This window comes from Ictalurus punctatus, chromosome 7 (assembly GCF_001660625.3).
Source record: "Ictalurus punctatus breed USDA103 chromosome 7, Coco_2.0, whole genome shotgun sequence".
In the NCBI taxonomy this organism is placed as follows: Eukaryota; Metazoa; Chordata; class Actinopteri; order Siluriformes; family Ictaluridae; genus Ictalurus; species Ictalurus punctatus.
Window position 1 is genome coordinate 22,591,921 of NC_030422.2, and position 14,836 is coordinate 22,606,756.

At 39.1% G+C, this 14,836-nt stretch overlaps 1 protein-coding gene across 1 annotated transcript in view; it reads right to left on the reverse strand.

The window, feature by feature from the left end:
* Nucleotides 1-14,836, reverse strand: part of nlgn2a (neuroligin 2a) — a 113,921-nt gene continuing 99,085 nt past the window's right edge. Inside the window, exons 5-8 of the mRNA XM_017472222.3 lie at nt 9,023-9,288; nt 7,161-7,320; nt 6,216-6,582; nt 1-5,952 (exon numbers count right to left, since the gene is read on the reverse strand). Of these exons, the coding sequence (XP_017327711.1) occupies nt 5,157-5,952; nt 6,216-6,582; nt 7,161-7,320; nt 9,023-9,288 (1,589 nt within the window). The 3' untranslated portion in view covers nt 1-5,156. The remainder of the gene's footprint in view (nt 5,953-6,215; nt 6,583-7,160; nt 7,321-9,022; nt 9,289-14,836) is intronic.

The window sequence follows — 14,836 nt, forward strand, 5'->3', positions numbered from 1 at the left end:
TACTAGCTGGACCTGTATAAGTGTTGTTTGTAATCCAGACGAATGTGATGACTTTTAAGGGAGTTGAATTCTGAAGTCATGTCCCGAGAAAACCTTGTTAAGTGTTTTTTTGCCTTTGAAACCAAATCATGCAGAATGTCCATAGTTTTAAGTAGTTTTTCCAGTGTAATGTAAATAAATTCTGCACCATGACACTTGTGAGCTGATTAAGAGGCATGGTTATTCAGTAAACAAACAGTGACAGGTAACGGGCTATGAATGTATTTAATGTTTCCCAGATCAGAGTCACAGCATACAGTGTGTAATAATTTCTAAATCAAACAGAAATATCATCTCCTTATTTATATATTTTCTTTTTTTTTTTTTTTTAATAATCATCTATTTTAAGTTCATTATTAACACACTTTCTTCATCTTATCGGGTTTCTGATTTTCAACAAAGAAAGTAAGAACAAGACAACAGGCACAGGTTTGGTACACAGCAGATCTTATGATCAAAAAGAGTTTTTCCCCAATGGGATTTTATGTGCTTCTTTTGTTTTTTCATTATTTAAACCGCAAAGCTGGCAGGATTACCAATGGTAGTCATAAATATAGTACAGTTGCAATCAAAATTATTCAACCCCCATTGCAAATCAGGTTTCTTTTCAAAATATACAGACTTTCAGCTGTTTGCAATGAACAAATCAAACAAAAGCAATTGATATAGTTCAACACAACGAATGCTTCAAGTGGTTTCCCCAAATTCATCTGAAAATGCAACTTTTAACGACTTCTCCAGTCTCAACATTATTCAACCACCTGAACAGAATCCTCCCTCACAACAGCACAAATATGCTAAACAGGTTGTCACAAATATGCCAAACAGGTTGTGTACAACTGGTACACCTTATCAAGGGCTTCATTAGTTGCAACAGGTGTGGTTGAGCTGGAACACATGAAATTCCAGAACTGGTTAGGGTTAGAAAATACATGAAACACCTGGACGGGGCAGAAAAAGGAAAATATCAACAGCTGCAACCAGATTTCTGAAAAGGCAGGTTGTGTAAAACCCTTGAATGACTGCAAAAGACCTGCAGCAAGACTTGGTGGCTACAAGCACTGAGGGTTCTGTGAGTTCACAGTATGGCGCATAATAAATACTAAATGTAGAAGGTTTCCATGCCAGAACTCCAAGACATACACCACTACTGACCTAAAAGTACAGGAAAAGTCGGCTCAAAATCATAAATAAGCAACAGAATTTTTGTTCTGTGGAGTGATGAAACAAAACTGGAACTTTTCAGCACGATGGATCAGCGATATGTCTGGAGGAAGAAGAATGAAGAAAGAATACTCTGTCAAAAGTTAAGCATGGTGGTGGTTCAGTGATGCTCTGGGGCTGCTTTGCATCCTCTGGCACTGGAAACCTGCAGCATGTGGAAGGCAAGATGGATTCTTTGAAGTATCAGGAAATCCTAGGAGAAAACCTCATGCCGTCTGTGAGGAAGCTGAAGCTTGGGCGTCATTGGATCTTCAAACAGGACAATGATCCCAATTGTACCTCAAATTCCACCAAGGCTTGGTTGCAGAAGAAGTCCTAGAAGATTCTACAGGGCCATCACAGTCACCTGACTTGAACCCCACAGAAAATCTCTGGTGGGATTTGAAGAAGGTGGTTGCAGCACACAAACCCAAGAATATTACTGAACTGGAGGCTATTGCTTATGAGGAATGGGATAAGATTCCTCCGGAACGCTGCCAGAAACTGGTGTCTGGCTATGCATCTCGTATGCAGCAGGTCAGAACAGCAAAAGGGTGCTCTACTAAGTACTAAAGATGCTTGCCATGAAGGGGTTGAATAATTTTGAGACTGAAGTCATTATAAGTTGCATTTTCAGTTGAATTTGGGGAAACCACTCGAAGAATTCGTTGTGTTGAACTATTTCAATTGCTTTTGTTTGATTTGTTCATTGCAAACAGCTGAACATCTATAAATTTTGACAGTAAACCTGATTTGCAATGGAGGTTGAATAATTTTGATTGCAACTGTAAGATGCCAGTAGGTGCATTTGAAAATGAAAGCAAAAATGTTTCGTCATTTGTAAAATGAGTGTCTCAAAAATTTTATGAAAAAAACAAAAATAAAACAAAAAACTGACCAGTGCATAATTAAGCAGATGTAAAATTTTCTTTCTTAATGACGTGAAGGCAATCTTACACATTCCCCATGCTGCTCTTTAGTTCAAATGCTACTGTAAGAGGCCCAAGGAGCAGAGGTCTTCATAACAGCCTCCATTACACACAGTGACTCGTCATCTGAAAACGAGTGACTACTGAATGAACAGTCAGAAAAAGATTATGGGTTAGGGGTTCAATAGCTGATTAATTATAGTAGTGCAAGTGTAAAAATATCGAACAGACAAAAATTCACTCTGTAGCACATACAACCTTTCTGTAAAATTGCAGTTGGTCGTTAATTCCTTAAACTGAATAAACATCAGAAAGAGTGATGTCTGTGGTGGCTGAAGTAACACGTGCCCCTGTTGTCATGTTCACAAAGTAAGTAGTTCATTCACCCATAAAACAAACAAACAAACAAACAAACAAACAAACAAACAAACAAACAAGAAACAGAATATTTACAAATATTTTTGTTGTTTTTTTCTTACACTGAAAAATGTACAGTTATGTCCTCTTCTCTGTATATTATCTTTGCTTAGCATTGCTTTCTGAGAACCCGGAGCTTCATCAGGAGAAGAAAGTCTCCACTGTTCACCCTCTAGTGGTATACAAAAACTGAGAGAAATAAAGGCAAACGTCTTTTTTTTTTTTGTATACAGCTCTTGTCCACTTCCACTCTGGTATGCTGCATTAAGGTTAGCCGTGTTTCCTACCACAAATAGTGATCACGTGGGCACAGGGGTCCAACAAGTAAACCTCTGAATCATTATTCACAGTTGTTTTTCCATGAAAAAGTCTTTTATTTATGTCTTGATGGTTTTGTGTGCCTCTAAGTTTGAATCCGATATGAACTGAATCCAATTTGTTGTTGTCCAGCATAGAGGATCTCCAGTATGCTAGTCAGGCAATGCTAGACATTTTATATGTTACAATGCACTGTGCAGCATCAGACATTGGCCTGCTTTCAGGCTTTTCAGTCATAGTTAGCTACAGCAGCAGTCTATAAGTTCTTCCACATATCAGCTTGTAGACAAACGTGCACAGATCCACCCTGTCACTCTCACAGAACTCAGAATAGGACAAAAAAAATTGATATGGCAGTAAACAATAATGGAGAAATAAGGTGTTGTTCCATAATTCTATGTATATCAGGCCTACCTTCTCTAATGGACACATGTATACCTAATCTAATGAGAATGTCAGTATCAGGCTATACACTGAAATATTATTGAGAAAAAATAAACTAAGCAAGCCTCAAAATGACTGATGTGTCCTCATTGTGTTGTACTTCTAGGCCTTTTTTGTCTGCCTTGATTGCACATGCATCTTGGATGGTCTACCTGTTCAAATCTGATTAATATTCAATTTAGCTCCCTCACTTCTCTGTGCTTATTGTAACCATATTTAAGGAGTGTGCAGCGTTACATCACACAGTTATGGATTTGTTGCTTAGGGATTTGCTTCACTGAAATTCGCTCACAAATGTATACAGAAAAAAGGTTTCCACTACATGCTCAGCAGTAGCTTGTGTGATAGTCTGGCAGAATGCTGACTAAAGCTAACAAGGGAGTGATTTCAAAAGGAAAATGCAAAAGCCATATGGTGACATTTACACTAGAGGCCTCCAACTTGTTTTGCAGTCTTTCTAGCACACTTTCTTCTACTGCATTCTTGTAAGGTGCTGCTGACATGCATCGAACAGCTCATACACACCAACTTGTGCACGCACACATATACTGACTCACATCCTCCAGAATCCTCACAATTAGCATTCTCTGGAAATAAAGGTGCAAACAGGAGAAGCAAGGAGAGAAAAGAGAGAAAAAGTGTGTGAATGCTGAAAAACAAGTGCAACACTGCAAAATTTTCCCAAGCCCTATATCACAAGCTGAGAAATAGCTACATACATGCATCATATGTGTAACTCCATCATATGTGTAACTCCATCTGACTATGATAGTTCACTAGTATACTGAAGATAAAATACTGCCTTCTACAGTGGCCAAATCTCAAACAATAGCACCAATAATTATACACTGATATGAAAGAACATTAGAGTAATAACATGAATGGCCAAAAAGACAGTGGTGTTGTAGACAAGACCAAAGCAGGTAAGAAGGGGTTTGAGCTTTTCTATGAGATTTTAAGTAATTTCTTAAAACAGTGCTATCGTGACCAACAATGCACTTGTAGATAAACAATCAGCCTTTGAGAAAGACACTTAATTTCACTTACAAAAAAGGGGAACAAATAAGACAACCCAAATATATGATAAGAGAACAAGCAGGCTGGCACTTGTAAATTTCTTTCTGTTGCCAGATCAATGTTATTATTTTCTCAGACTTTTTTTGTATTTTGTTGCATGGGTACACTATAGTACTTGGCACCAAAACTGCTGGTAGAAAGAACAGAATCATGTGTTGTTGTGTATCATTTGCTTATTACACATATGTTGTGTATAAAATGACTCCCCTGTGCATTACACTAGATCACAGTGCATGTTCAAAGGATTTGATGAGGACAAAGCTGTAGTGCGATGAGAGAAAAGACAAAAAAATATAGCGGGAGCAGAGCAAAAAGACAAAAAACACCAGAGGAATCTGTTGAGAGAAGAAATGTAGGGCTGATAAATGTTGTCTTTCAGCCTAGAGAGGAAAGAGCAAAAGAAAACTAGAAAAATCAAACATTCTTTCTCTCTCTATCTATCTCTATGCATCAGACCATTCATGACAGTCATATTTTCCCTGATGGACTATTCCTTTCCATTTAGAGCATTGTGGAAAAAAAATCCCAAAGCAACCATTAATAGACAGTGTCCTTGCTAATTGTAGCCTTGTCTCATCATAAAAAGCAGTTTCCTTAATTCCAACATTTACAGCTCATTCTTGCTGTTCATGTGTGTCTATAAGAGGACCACCAGGAGGCCCTATTGTACTTCTTCACCAGGGAGTATGAGAGAGAAAGATGGAGAAGGGACAGGCAAAGTGGGCAGTACTATACACGAGTGGTGGAGTGCTGGTGAGGCAGTGTGTTGTTATGGCCGGTGGTGGAGGGGAAGGCGCTGAAGGCGTGGAGCTGCTGCATGCCTGCGATGCTGCTAGGTATCATGGTGATGGTGTTAGGAGTCATAAGAGGAACATCATCTGGTGCTCGCCGTAGTGCCAGAGTGTAGTCTGGTGGACATGCTGGTCGCAGTGGCTCCACATCACGCTGCTCAGAGCGCTTCATCTGCAGAGACATGAGCTCCTCTTCTTGGCTGTGTGCCAGGTCATTGGCTGGCACGCCACGCTGTGGGGATAGGCGGTGACGCCGTGCCTCATGCCGCCGGTCTCGTTTATAGTACAGTGCAGCAAATGCCAGGATGTTGAGGAACAACAGAGATGCGCCCACTGCCACTGTGACGCTCAACTCAGTGGAGTAGTCACGTACATCATTTGGAAATGGAGAAAAACGTGGCCGCTCTGAGCCCTCGAGATCTGGATCTGGAGGGAAAGTGGGGTATGGTGGGCGTGTGGCACGGGCATCAGGGCTCTTCCAGTGCGGAGGCCGTGGGGGAAGGCGGGTGGTACTGGAGCTCATTAGTTCATCACGAAGGTTATGTAGGTGAGGCACCAGCTCCAGCCAGAAGGCCACCTTGTTGGCACGATAGTTGTCGCGTATACGTGGCTTCAAGCCGATATGCAGGTATTGCTTGTCCTTAGAGTTGAACTTGGTCCAGATGACCTCCTCAAAGCGGTTTGGTTTTGTGTGGATGAACTTGGTGTCCTGGGGCACTGGCAGGTTAGGATCCCTGATGAAGAATAAGTTAAAGATAAGAAAGTTAACGATAAGAAAGTTTGCACTGTATCAGACACCTTCTTAGAATTCTTATTAGCTGACCTATAATTTTGCAAAACCAAAATGCATTCTTCCTGATTAACTGGAGCATAAGTGGATTAGAAAAGACTTATAAATTCAGTTTCAAGTCTTAATCATCTATATAAAAAGCATTTGAGAGTGAGGTAATTGAACGTGAAAACACTCTGCATGGCAGTTGGTGACTCAGAAACATACCCAGTCTTGGCAAAGTTGGTCCAGTAGGTCATGACCACTGCACTGAGCATGACATCGTTCTTGGAGAAGTTGCAGGGGAACAGGTCTGTTGCTCCGATCATGGGTACGCCAAACACATATGGGATCTCATCCCCATGTGCAGCGTCTGCCCACTCAGGCCGTGTCTCTGTCTGGCAGTGGTGATAAAATGTGTAGAAATACACCGGGGACTGGTAATCTGCATGCAACTTGGCAGTGGCCACTGCTGGAGCCACCCACTGGTGGTCTGTGAATAATGCTAGAAGGGTCTTACGGCGCATTTCACCGTTATCACGGTCTGCCCAGTCTGTGTACATAAATTTGATGGTCTCCCTCAAGATATCTTTACCTAGAGAAAGATTGAATAAGCAAAATATAAAGAGAGAAGCAAAGATTTACAGGGAAGACATACAATCTAACAACATTCTAAGTTTATAGAGGCAATACAACTTCTTAAAGTTTTATTACCACTTTACATGTCTGGGTTTGTGCCTATATGTGTATAATGAAGCTTTTGCAGTAACATCCACATATACCCCCTTTGTGTATGATTTAGAGACAGCAGGTTTCAAGGCTTATGGTGATTATATCCCATCTGGTTTTATTGACCCAGACCCATCAATCTTTAAAAAAGCATACTCTCTTCCTGAATGCTGAGATAAGCAAATGACACAAATTCTGAAAAACAAAACCTGACTCACAAATTCATTTTTGCTCAAAGATAGTCCAGCATTGTCCTCTGCTGGCATGACTTTGCAATTGCAATTGCATAATTATAATGCAGGCAGGGCTGGATGAGAACACAGGCAGTGTAAGATGGCAGATAACAGAATAGTAACTTTATGACTGTTTGTGGAACTCTAAAACCTTCTTATTGCATTTTATAATCCCTCCATTTAAGGATAGGTAAGGCTTTATAACACTGACCTTCAGGATATCCATAGAGGTTGTCCACAAAGTTGGAGATAGTGTAATCGAAGGCTGCAGCTGAAATTCCCTCCTCACTTTCTGAGCCACCATCATCCACAAACTTGAGCCCCTCTCCCTGGTTCACGCCAATCAAAAGGTCATAATTCAGGAACTCCCCCTAGTGGACACAGTGTGGAAGTTACAGCATTAGGTCATCTTTAAATAAATAAATAAATAAATAAATAAATAAATAAATAAATAAATAAATAAATCACTGGTTCTCCAATAACTGATAAGAAAAATACAGAAATTACTCAGAAACATAGCTTTGTTTCCATAGCTATTAAGTCTATCAGAAAGAGTGTGAAAAGATATCTCTTGGCAGCAAACCTCAGCATCATTAGTATTTAATCAAATGTTATGCAAAACTGCAATTACATAATTATTTTATATCAGTCCTGAGACTAGTTTCAAAACTACTAGCACCTCTACAGTAAATATTTTGTAAGGCTTCTCCGGTAAACAGTAATAGCACTGAGCCTCTTCTTGTAATGTCTAACAATTATATTGGACCACTCCTACATGCAGCGCATTTAACGCTCATTCCTGTCTTTGTTTAGTGCTTGTGGATCTCCTCTTTAATTCAGATCATAGGAGAAATCAATTCTGGAGTGATGGCCTTTCTAAAACATAGATTTTGTGTTCCAGCATTTATTTTCATGTGACCATTTCTGAAAGATCTATCTATGACTAACTTTTGACTTCCTGGCAGACGCAACCAGGTTTTGGTATTAAGGAAATTTATGATGCTTTCAATACTCACCGGAGCCAGTAGAAACTTTTTTTTTTTTTATATGGCCCAGTTGTGCTTAATGGTAATTTTTAAACGGTCTATACTGTATATTATTTATCCATGTGGAGATCATCAAACAATTTCCTTTTGAGTTGAATGCTCTTTAGGATTTTTTTTCATATTGATTAATGACAAATTTGTACATTTTTGAAGCCTGATATGGACAATGGAAAAACAAGAGTTCCTGGAGACTGAAACATTTTCATTACAGGTGCCAACATTTTTTCACCCACATGGTTTTAATGAGAAAATACTTGATTTTGTTACACAAAAGGTAAGTAGTTTCTCTAGTTGTTTGAATACGTAATGTTTATATTATCAGAATTTAACATTCTCTTATAAAATGCCAACAGTTGTATGAGTTCTCTCTTAAAAATAGACACAGTGCACTCCACAGTCTCCAGTGCACATGGCCCTCAGGTCGGCACAGCTTTTTTAACGTTTTGCTTGATTTAATTCATCAGATGAGAACCAGGACCATATACTGAAAGGTATATACAGGTTTTAGAGCAACATATGCTTCCATCTAGATTATATCATATCTTTACTTCTGAGAAACTCTGCCTCTCTATCTATCTACGATCTATCTCTTTTTATACCCAGTCATGTTACTGACCTGTTGCCAATTAACCTAATTAGTTGCAAAATGTTCATCCAGCAGTTTTTTTTTAGTAACACTTACTTTTCCAGCCTTTTGTTGCCCCGTCCCAAATTTTTTGAGACATGTTGCGGCCATCAAATTCAAAATGACCTTATTTTTTTTCTTAAAATGGTACATTTCCTCAGTTTAAACATTTGATATGTTTTCTATGTTCTATTGGAAATAACATATTGGTTTATGAGATTTGCAAAAAATTGCATTCTGTTTTTATTTACATTTTACACAGCATCCCAACTTTTTTGGAATTGGGGCCGTATATATTATATATTTCCCTGTGCCCTCATAAGCACATAGTCAGAAACTAAACGTACACTGCCTCAGGAGAGAGGCATGGTCACTATGAGGCTGAACTCTAATGGTATTGACCTGCTGCATGAGAATCTCTGGGTCATCAGGCACCACATCTCCATCCACCACAGGGCCGAAGGCGACGTGATAGCGTGCGGGTTGTATATCCTGATCCACTAGCTCCCTGAAACTTTTTCTCCTCAGGCAGTCTACCAGATCAGCTGTCTCACTGTATGAGCAGCCGACCTTTCCTGCCAGTGTCTTGGTGTACTTCAGCGGCTGATAGTTGATGGACCAGCTGGAGATGGCTGATCCACTCTGGGCAATAGCTCTCTGGAAGAGGCCTGCAGGACACCACACACAGTATTAGCCATGAGTTGTCACTACTCAAACGATTTCAGGTTCTCAAGGTGCAACATTGCGACATTTTAATACGAGCTAAGATGAATGCCCCTTTACTACTAATAATTACTATTAAATGGGACATGCATTGCACACAGAGCAACTGCATCCAGAGTTTGTGTGACTACTGTCTGTTTCATTCTGAATGCTGCTCGAAACAGTGATGATTATGTGGGGAAATGTACAGAGAGTGAAAAAGACAAAGCCATAATATGTTACCACATGAAATTCCTATCAGCTATAATGGAGGTACAAAAATAATCTGTAATGTAGTGTTGTCAGTTTACTGGTGCCAGTACACTCCTTACAACCAAATTTTCTCCTTGAATATTCTTATAAAAAGCATTCTAGACTATTCAATGCAGTCTATTAGGAAATATTGCTATTTGTCCACCACTTCAGGTGTAACTACAGGTTACAGCTGTACAGCAGGTTGGCCTCAACTAACAAAATTAAAGTCTGTAGCAAAATTATTAGGGTGATGCTTGTAGTTAAACATTGTGCTGTCTATCATGAAATGAATCTGTATCTATCACGATTTCCCCTTGAGCTAGCACTGTAGTATGCAGCGTGCTCGGAAACCTGTTGAGCAAGCTCGTTGCGAGCTCGAAGCATGAGCCCGATGTGCAACCTCTTTTCGAACGCACATTTTTGGGTCTTCAGTGACACTGACTTTGTTTACTTTCGACACATGCTTTGTTATGGTTTATGTTCTGTCTCTGCCCCTGTATTGTCATTGGTTGTTTCCCGTATGTGAGTCACCATTGTTTTAAGCTGTCTTGTGTTTTACCCCTGTTTACCTTCATCATTAAAACCCCTCATGTCTCTTTGCACTTTGCGTAGTATTGAGTGTTATCACCATACCAAGAGTTTGTACCTTGTTCCTCGTTTTGATTCATGTCCATTGATCCAGTTTCTTGTTACTCGTTCTCGTTTCTTGCCTTGCCTAGTTTATGCCTGTTTGTAGATCGCCTGACCCATTGCATGTTTTCTTCAACCACGCTCTTGTCTCATGATTTGGATTTGTCTGCCTGCCTCTCTTTATTAAAAGTTCTTTTCAGCACTTGCATCCATCCTAACCATCATTACGTGGAATATGCATCAGTATCTACACAATCAAACATTCCAAAGGAGAGGGAGAAGTTGTTTTTTTTCAATCTTTTTTTGGACTTTAGTCCATCCTTAAAATAAATTCAGCATATTTCAGTCAGTAAAAAAGAGCAGGCTATGTAAAAAACAAAATACTGCTGAAGAACAGCAGACGCACAACCTGTAAGTAGTATTATTTCACTCTAATATTTTAGATATTCATGAGTATTTAGTATAAACACTGATTTGAGGCAGCTTTATCTAATGAAGTATACACAATTCTCAGTGTGCTAACACTAGCCAGCTTCCACCTTGCTAATCTATTTGCTAATTGAATAGCTAGTCACTGAGTCAATAACAGTTGAATTAACATCTGGTAGGAAGGAGATTGCTTATTATTAAAATGTGTTCATGATTAGTAGTTAACAAGGTCATTTAAATTTAGCAGTCTTAAAGACACAGTAACAAAACAGTTTGTTATTTCTGATTTTTTTCATGTAAAAATAAATGGACAGTTTTTTAAGACATAAAGACACAATATGTAGACTTCAAGACCAAAAAAAAATACAAAAACAATATGGGATACAGGCCCTAGTTAGGATAGTTTAGCTTAATGGATTGTTTATATATCCTTCTTGGCTATACACAGAATGTTAGTGGTAGAAGTGGAAGTCAGTCAGCTACTAAAGTGTCCAAAATACACAGAAAATGTTGGCATCACTGATAGTTCAATTTAAATTTATCATGGGGATGCCAGCTATCTTATCTTAGTAAGGCTGTTGTAGCTTACTGTGAGAAGCATTATTCAGTGTTGAAAAACACCTAAAACAATTCTGTTGGCAGCCTATTTGCAGTCGTCCGAGTGTGCACAATTCAATACGATCTCTTCTAGTTCAGGTCAAACACTGACTATGTTTACATGGAGAGCAATAATCTAATTATTGACCTTATTCTGAGTAAGACTATATTGTGATTAAGGTGTATACATGAGTCGCTATTAGAATATTCCTTTCATGTTCCCGTTTTACATGTTATAGAACATAGAGAGATTAAATGCACACGTCATTATGTCCCCACACCAAGCCTTCTGACGTTCCCTCCAGAATTTTATGTATCGTCATACAGTTCGTCTTCGTTATGGTACCGTGTACGGTTTGGGTGTTTCATTTTTAGTTTTACGAAAGCTTCAAGTGCAGTTAATTATTTGTCCTGCTGTACGTGCAAATAGACGACTGTTTGAAGCCATGGGCTGCGTCTGAAACCGCCTACTTAACTACTATATAGTAGCCAAAATACATGTGTATCTCCTACTATATAGGACGTAAGTATGCGGTTTCGGACGCAGCCTCGCTCGCTTGTTTGCCGTCAAACGGTTGAGCAAAGCCGTGTGTGAATGTGTCCTGTCACAATATGCGGTGAAGGCTCCCACATGACGTTAATAGTGTCATTAAGGTGTGTACATGTCTGTAATACAGGTCGATAATGTGACTAAAACAGGAATACTCCACATGTCTTAATTCGATTTGTGTTTACTTTGAGTATGACTTTAGTTGGATTAAGGTAATAAAAAATTGCTGTTTACATGGTAGTTTCTTAATCAGAGTACTGTCTTAATTGGGTTAATATTGGATTATTGTTATCCATGTAAACATGTAAACATGTAAACATGTAAACATGTTATCCATGTAATCCATGTAGACTGTCTCATAAACTCAAATTCAAGTCAAATCTGAAGTCATAACTGAGTACCAGTTTCGTTACAGTTGAGGCCAAATGTTTATATACGCCCAGGCTAAAGACAATTCAGCTCAATTTTCCACATTTCATCTTACCATACATTTCTTGTGTTAAGTCAGTTATGGTATCTAAAGTGCTGTGAAAAAGCCACAGAACATTCTGTGTAAACACAGGAGATACCTTTGGAATAATGTCTAAAACCAACAGACAGTCACAACAAGCTCTAATCCCTAGTATATTATATACAGTGCAGTGAAAATATATCCGATTTCTTCTGTTTTGTGTATATCTCATTCTAAATAGTTTTAGATATTTAAACAAAATACAGCATAAAACAAAGGCAACCTGAGTAAACACACAATACAGTGTTTTTATTATTGAAGCAAAAAAGTTAACCAACACCTATCACCAATGTAAAAAACTAACTGCCCCTTAAACTTAAAATCTGGTTGTGCCACCTTTAGCAGCAATAACTGCAACCAAACACTTCCGAACTTTAGGATTTCTGGTAGAGAGCAGAATAATTTTTTTCCTCAAATATTGCAAGTTTCCAGGCCCTGAAGCAGGAACGCATACCCACACCATCACACTTCCACCACCATACTTGACCGTAGATATGATGGTCATTTTGTGGAGTTCTGTGCTTGGTTTATGCCAGATGTAACAGGACCCCTGTCTTCCAGACAGTTCCACTTTCAACTCATCAATCCACAGAACATTCTCCCAAAAGGTTTGAGGATCATAAAGGTGTGTTTTGGCAAAATTCAGATGAGAGAAGATTAATGTTCTTCTGGGATAGCGGTGGTTTTCTCCTCACCACTCTTTCATGGATTTCAATTTTGCCCAGTGTCTTTCTGATAGTGGAGTCATGAACAGTGACCTGTAGGTCCTTTGATGTTGTCCTTGGCTCTTTTGTGACTTCCTGGATGAGTAATTGCTGTGCTCTTGGAGGAATTTTGGAAAATCGGCCATTTCTGGGAAGGTTCACTGCTGTGCTGAGTTTTTCTATTTGGAGATAACGACTCTCACTGTGGTTCTTTGGCGTCCCTTTGAAATATCTTTGTAACCCTTCCCAGACTGATGTATTTCAACAATCTTCTTCCACATCATTTCTGGTATTTCTTTCAATTTTGACATTGTGTGTTATTGAGTAAGATCTTTTAACCTACTTCATGATAGAAAAAGTTCTATTTAAGTGGTGATGTGGTGGAACAGGGTTTGCAGTAATCAGGTCTGGTTGTGTCTAGTCCAGCTGAACTCCATTATGAATGCAGTTTCATAGATTTAGGGATTCAGTAACTATGGGTGCAAACACATTTTCACACAGGCCAAGTTGGTATTGGATAACATTTTTGCTTCAATAAATAACACTATTTAAAAACCGTATTTTGTATTTACTCAGATTGATTTTGTTTTATCTTAGATTTTGTTTTAATTTCAGGGCTCTACGATGGCCACTCCAATACTTTCACTTTGTTGTCTTTAAGCCATTTTGTTACAGCTTTGGAGGTATGTTTAGGATCATGGTCCAGGTGGAAGAACCCTTTTGCAACCAAGTTATGAATTTCTGGCTGATGTCTTGAGCTGTTCTGACGTCGTCCTGCCGACGTCATCATCCCAATCTCAACTCGTCTCAAAGTGAATGTTCGTTGCTTTGGCGTTTTGATTGTGACCATGGAGTCAGAGTCTTGAGGCAAGGAAACCAAATGACCACCAGTAAGTTAGCGTTCATCACTTTTTAGCGTTAATGCTGCTGAAAATGCCTGGCCGAGTTTGTGATCTTTAGGCAGGGAGCTCTCGAAAGTGTATTCATTTTAAAGCAACTCAGCGTGTGATAATTAACTTTACCTATTATGCCGGCGTCAAAAGTGAATATCATGTACTGCTTCCTCAGTGTTGGTGTTACACGACTAGTGTCATGTGTTTACGTTGGCTGTGAAATGTGGACTGAGGATATTTTATAACTCTTTGGGTCTGCACTTTATCTGAGGCTCCGAGTTAGGGTTAGCTAGCTGGATGCTGTCACCAGTCACAGTAGAGATGAGTGAAGCTAACCTAAACACTCACCTGAGTTGATAATGATACTTTAGCATACGGCTCACAGTAATGTTAGACAATCACTTTTTGAGAGTTAACAATAACGTAGCATTACAGCTATTCACCATGATGTAATACAGAGAGTGGGTTATGGTTAACTACATTTAGCAAGTGTTTTGGACAAGGCAAGCTGTAGTAAATAGCATTAGGAGGATGTGTTAGGGTTGTGTTTCTTCATGAATTCGGTGAATGTTAATGCTGGTTAACAGGTGCAGACAGTCAGTGGCTTACAGAACTTAGCTAGCTCAGTAATGGCAAGGCCACAAGTTCTTCACAAGGTTAACGTGACAAAAAGAGAGGATGGGGTTTTGGTTGCAATGCTTTCCATTATCTCTGTATTTTGGTAACTCACTATGTTGGTTGTCTTAATTAGGTTGTGCAAAAAAAATTGGTGGTGACGTGCTAAAGGCAGAAAAATAAATATTCAGAAGTCAGCTAGATTTTCCTGGTGAGGCTACAGCACCATTTTGTCCAGTAGGAGAGAGGAGGTCACATTTCCAATATTACACAATTTGGGATTCTGTAACACAATTTCTCAGTTAAAACCCAAAGGCATTTATCCATATT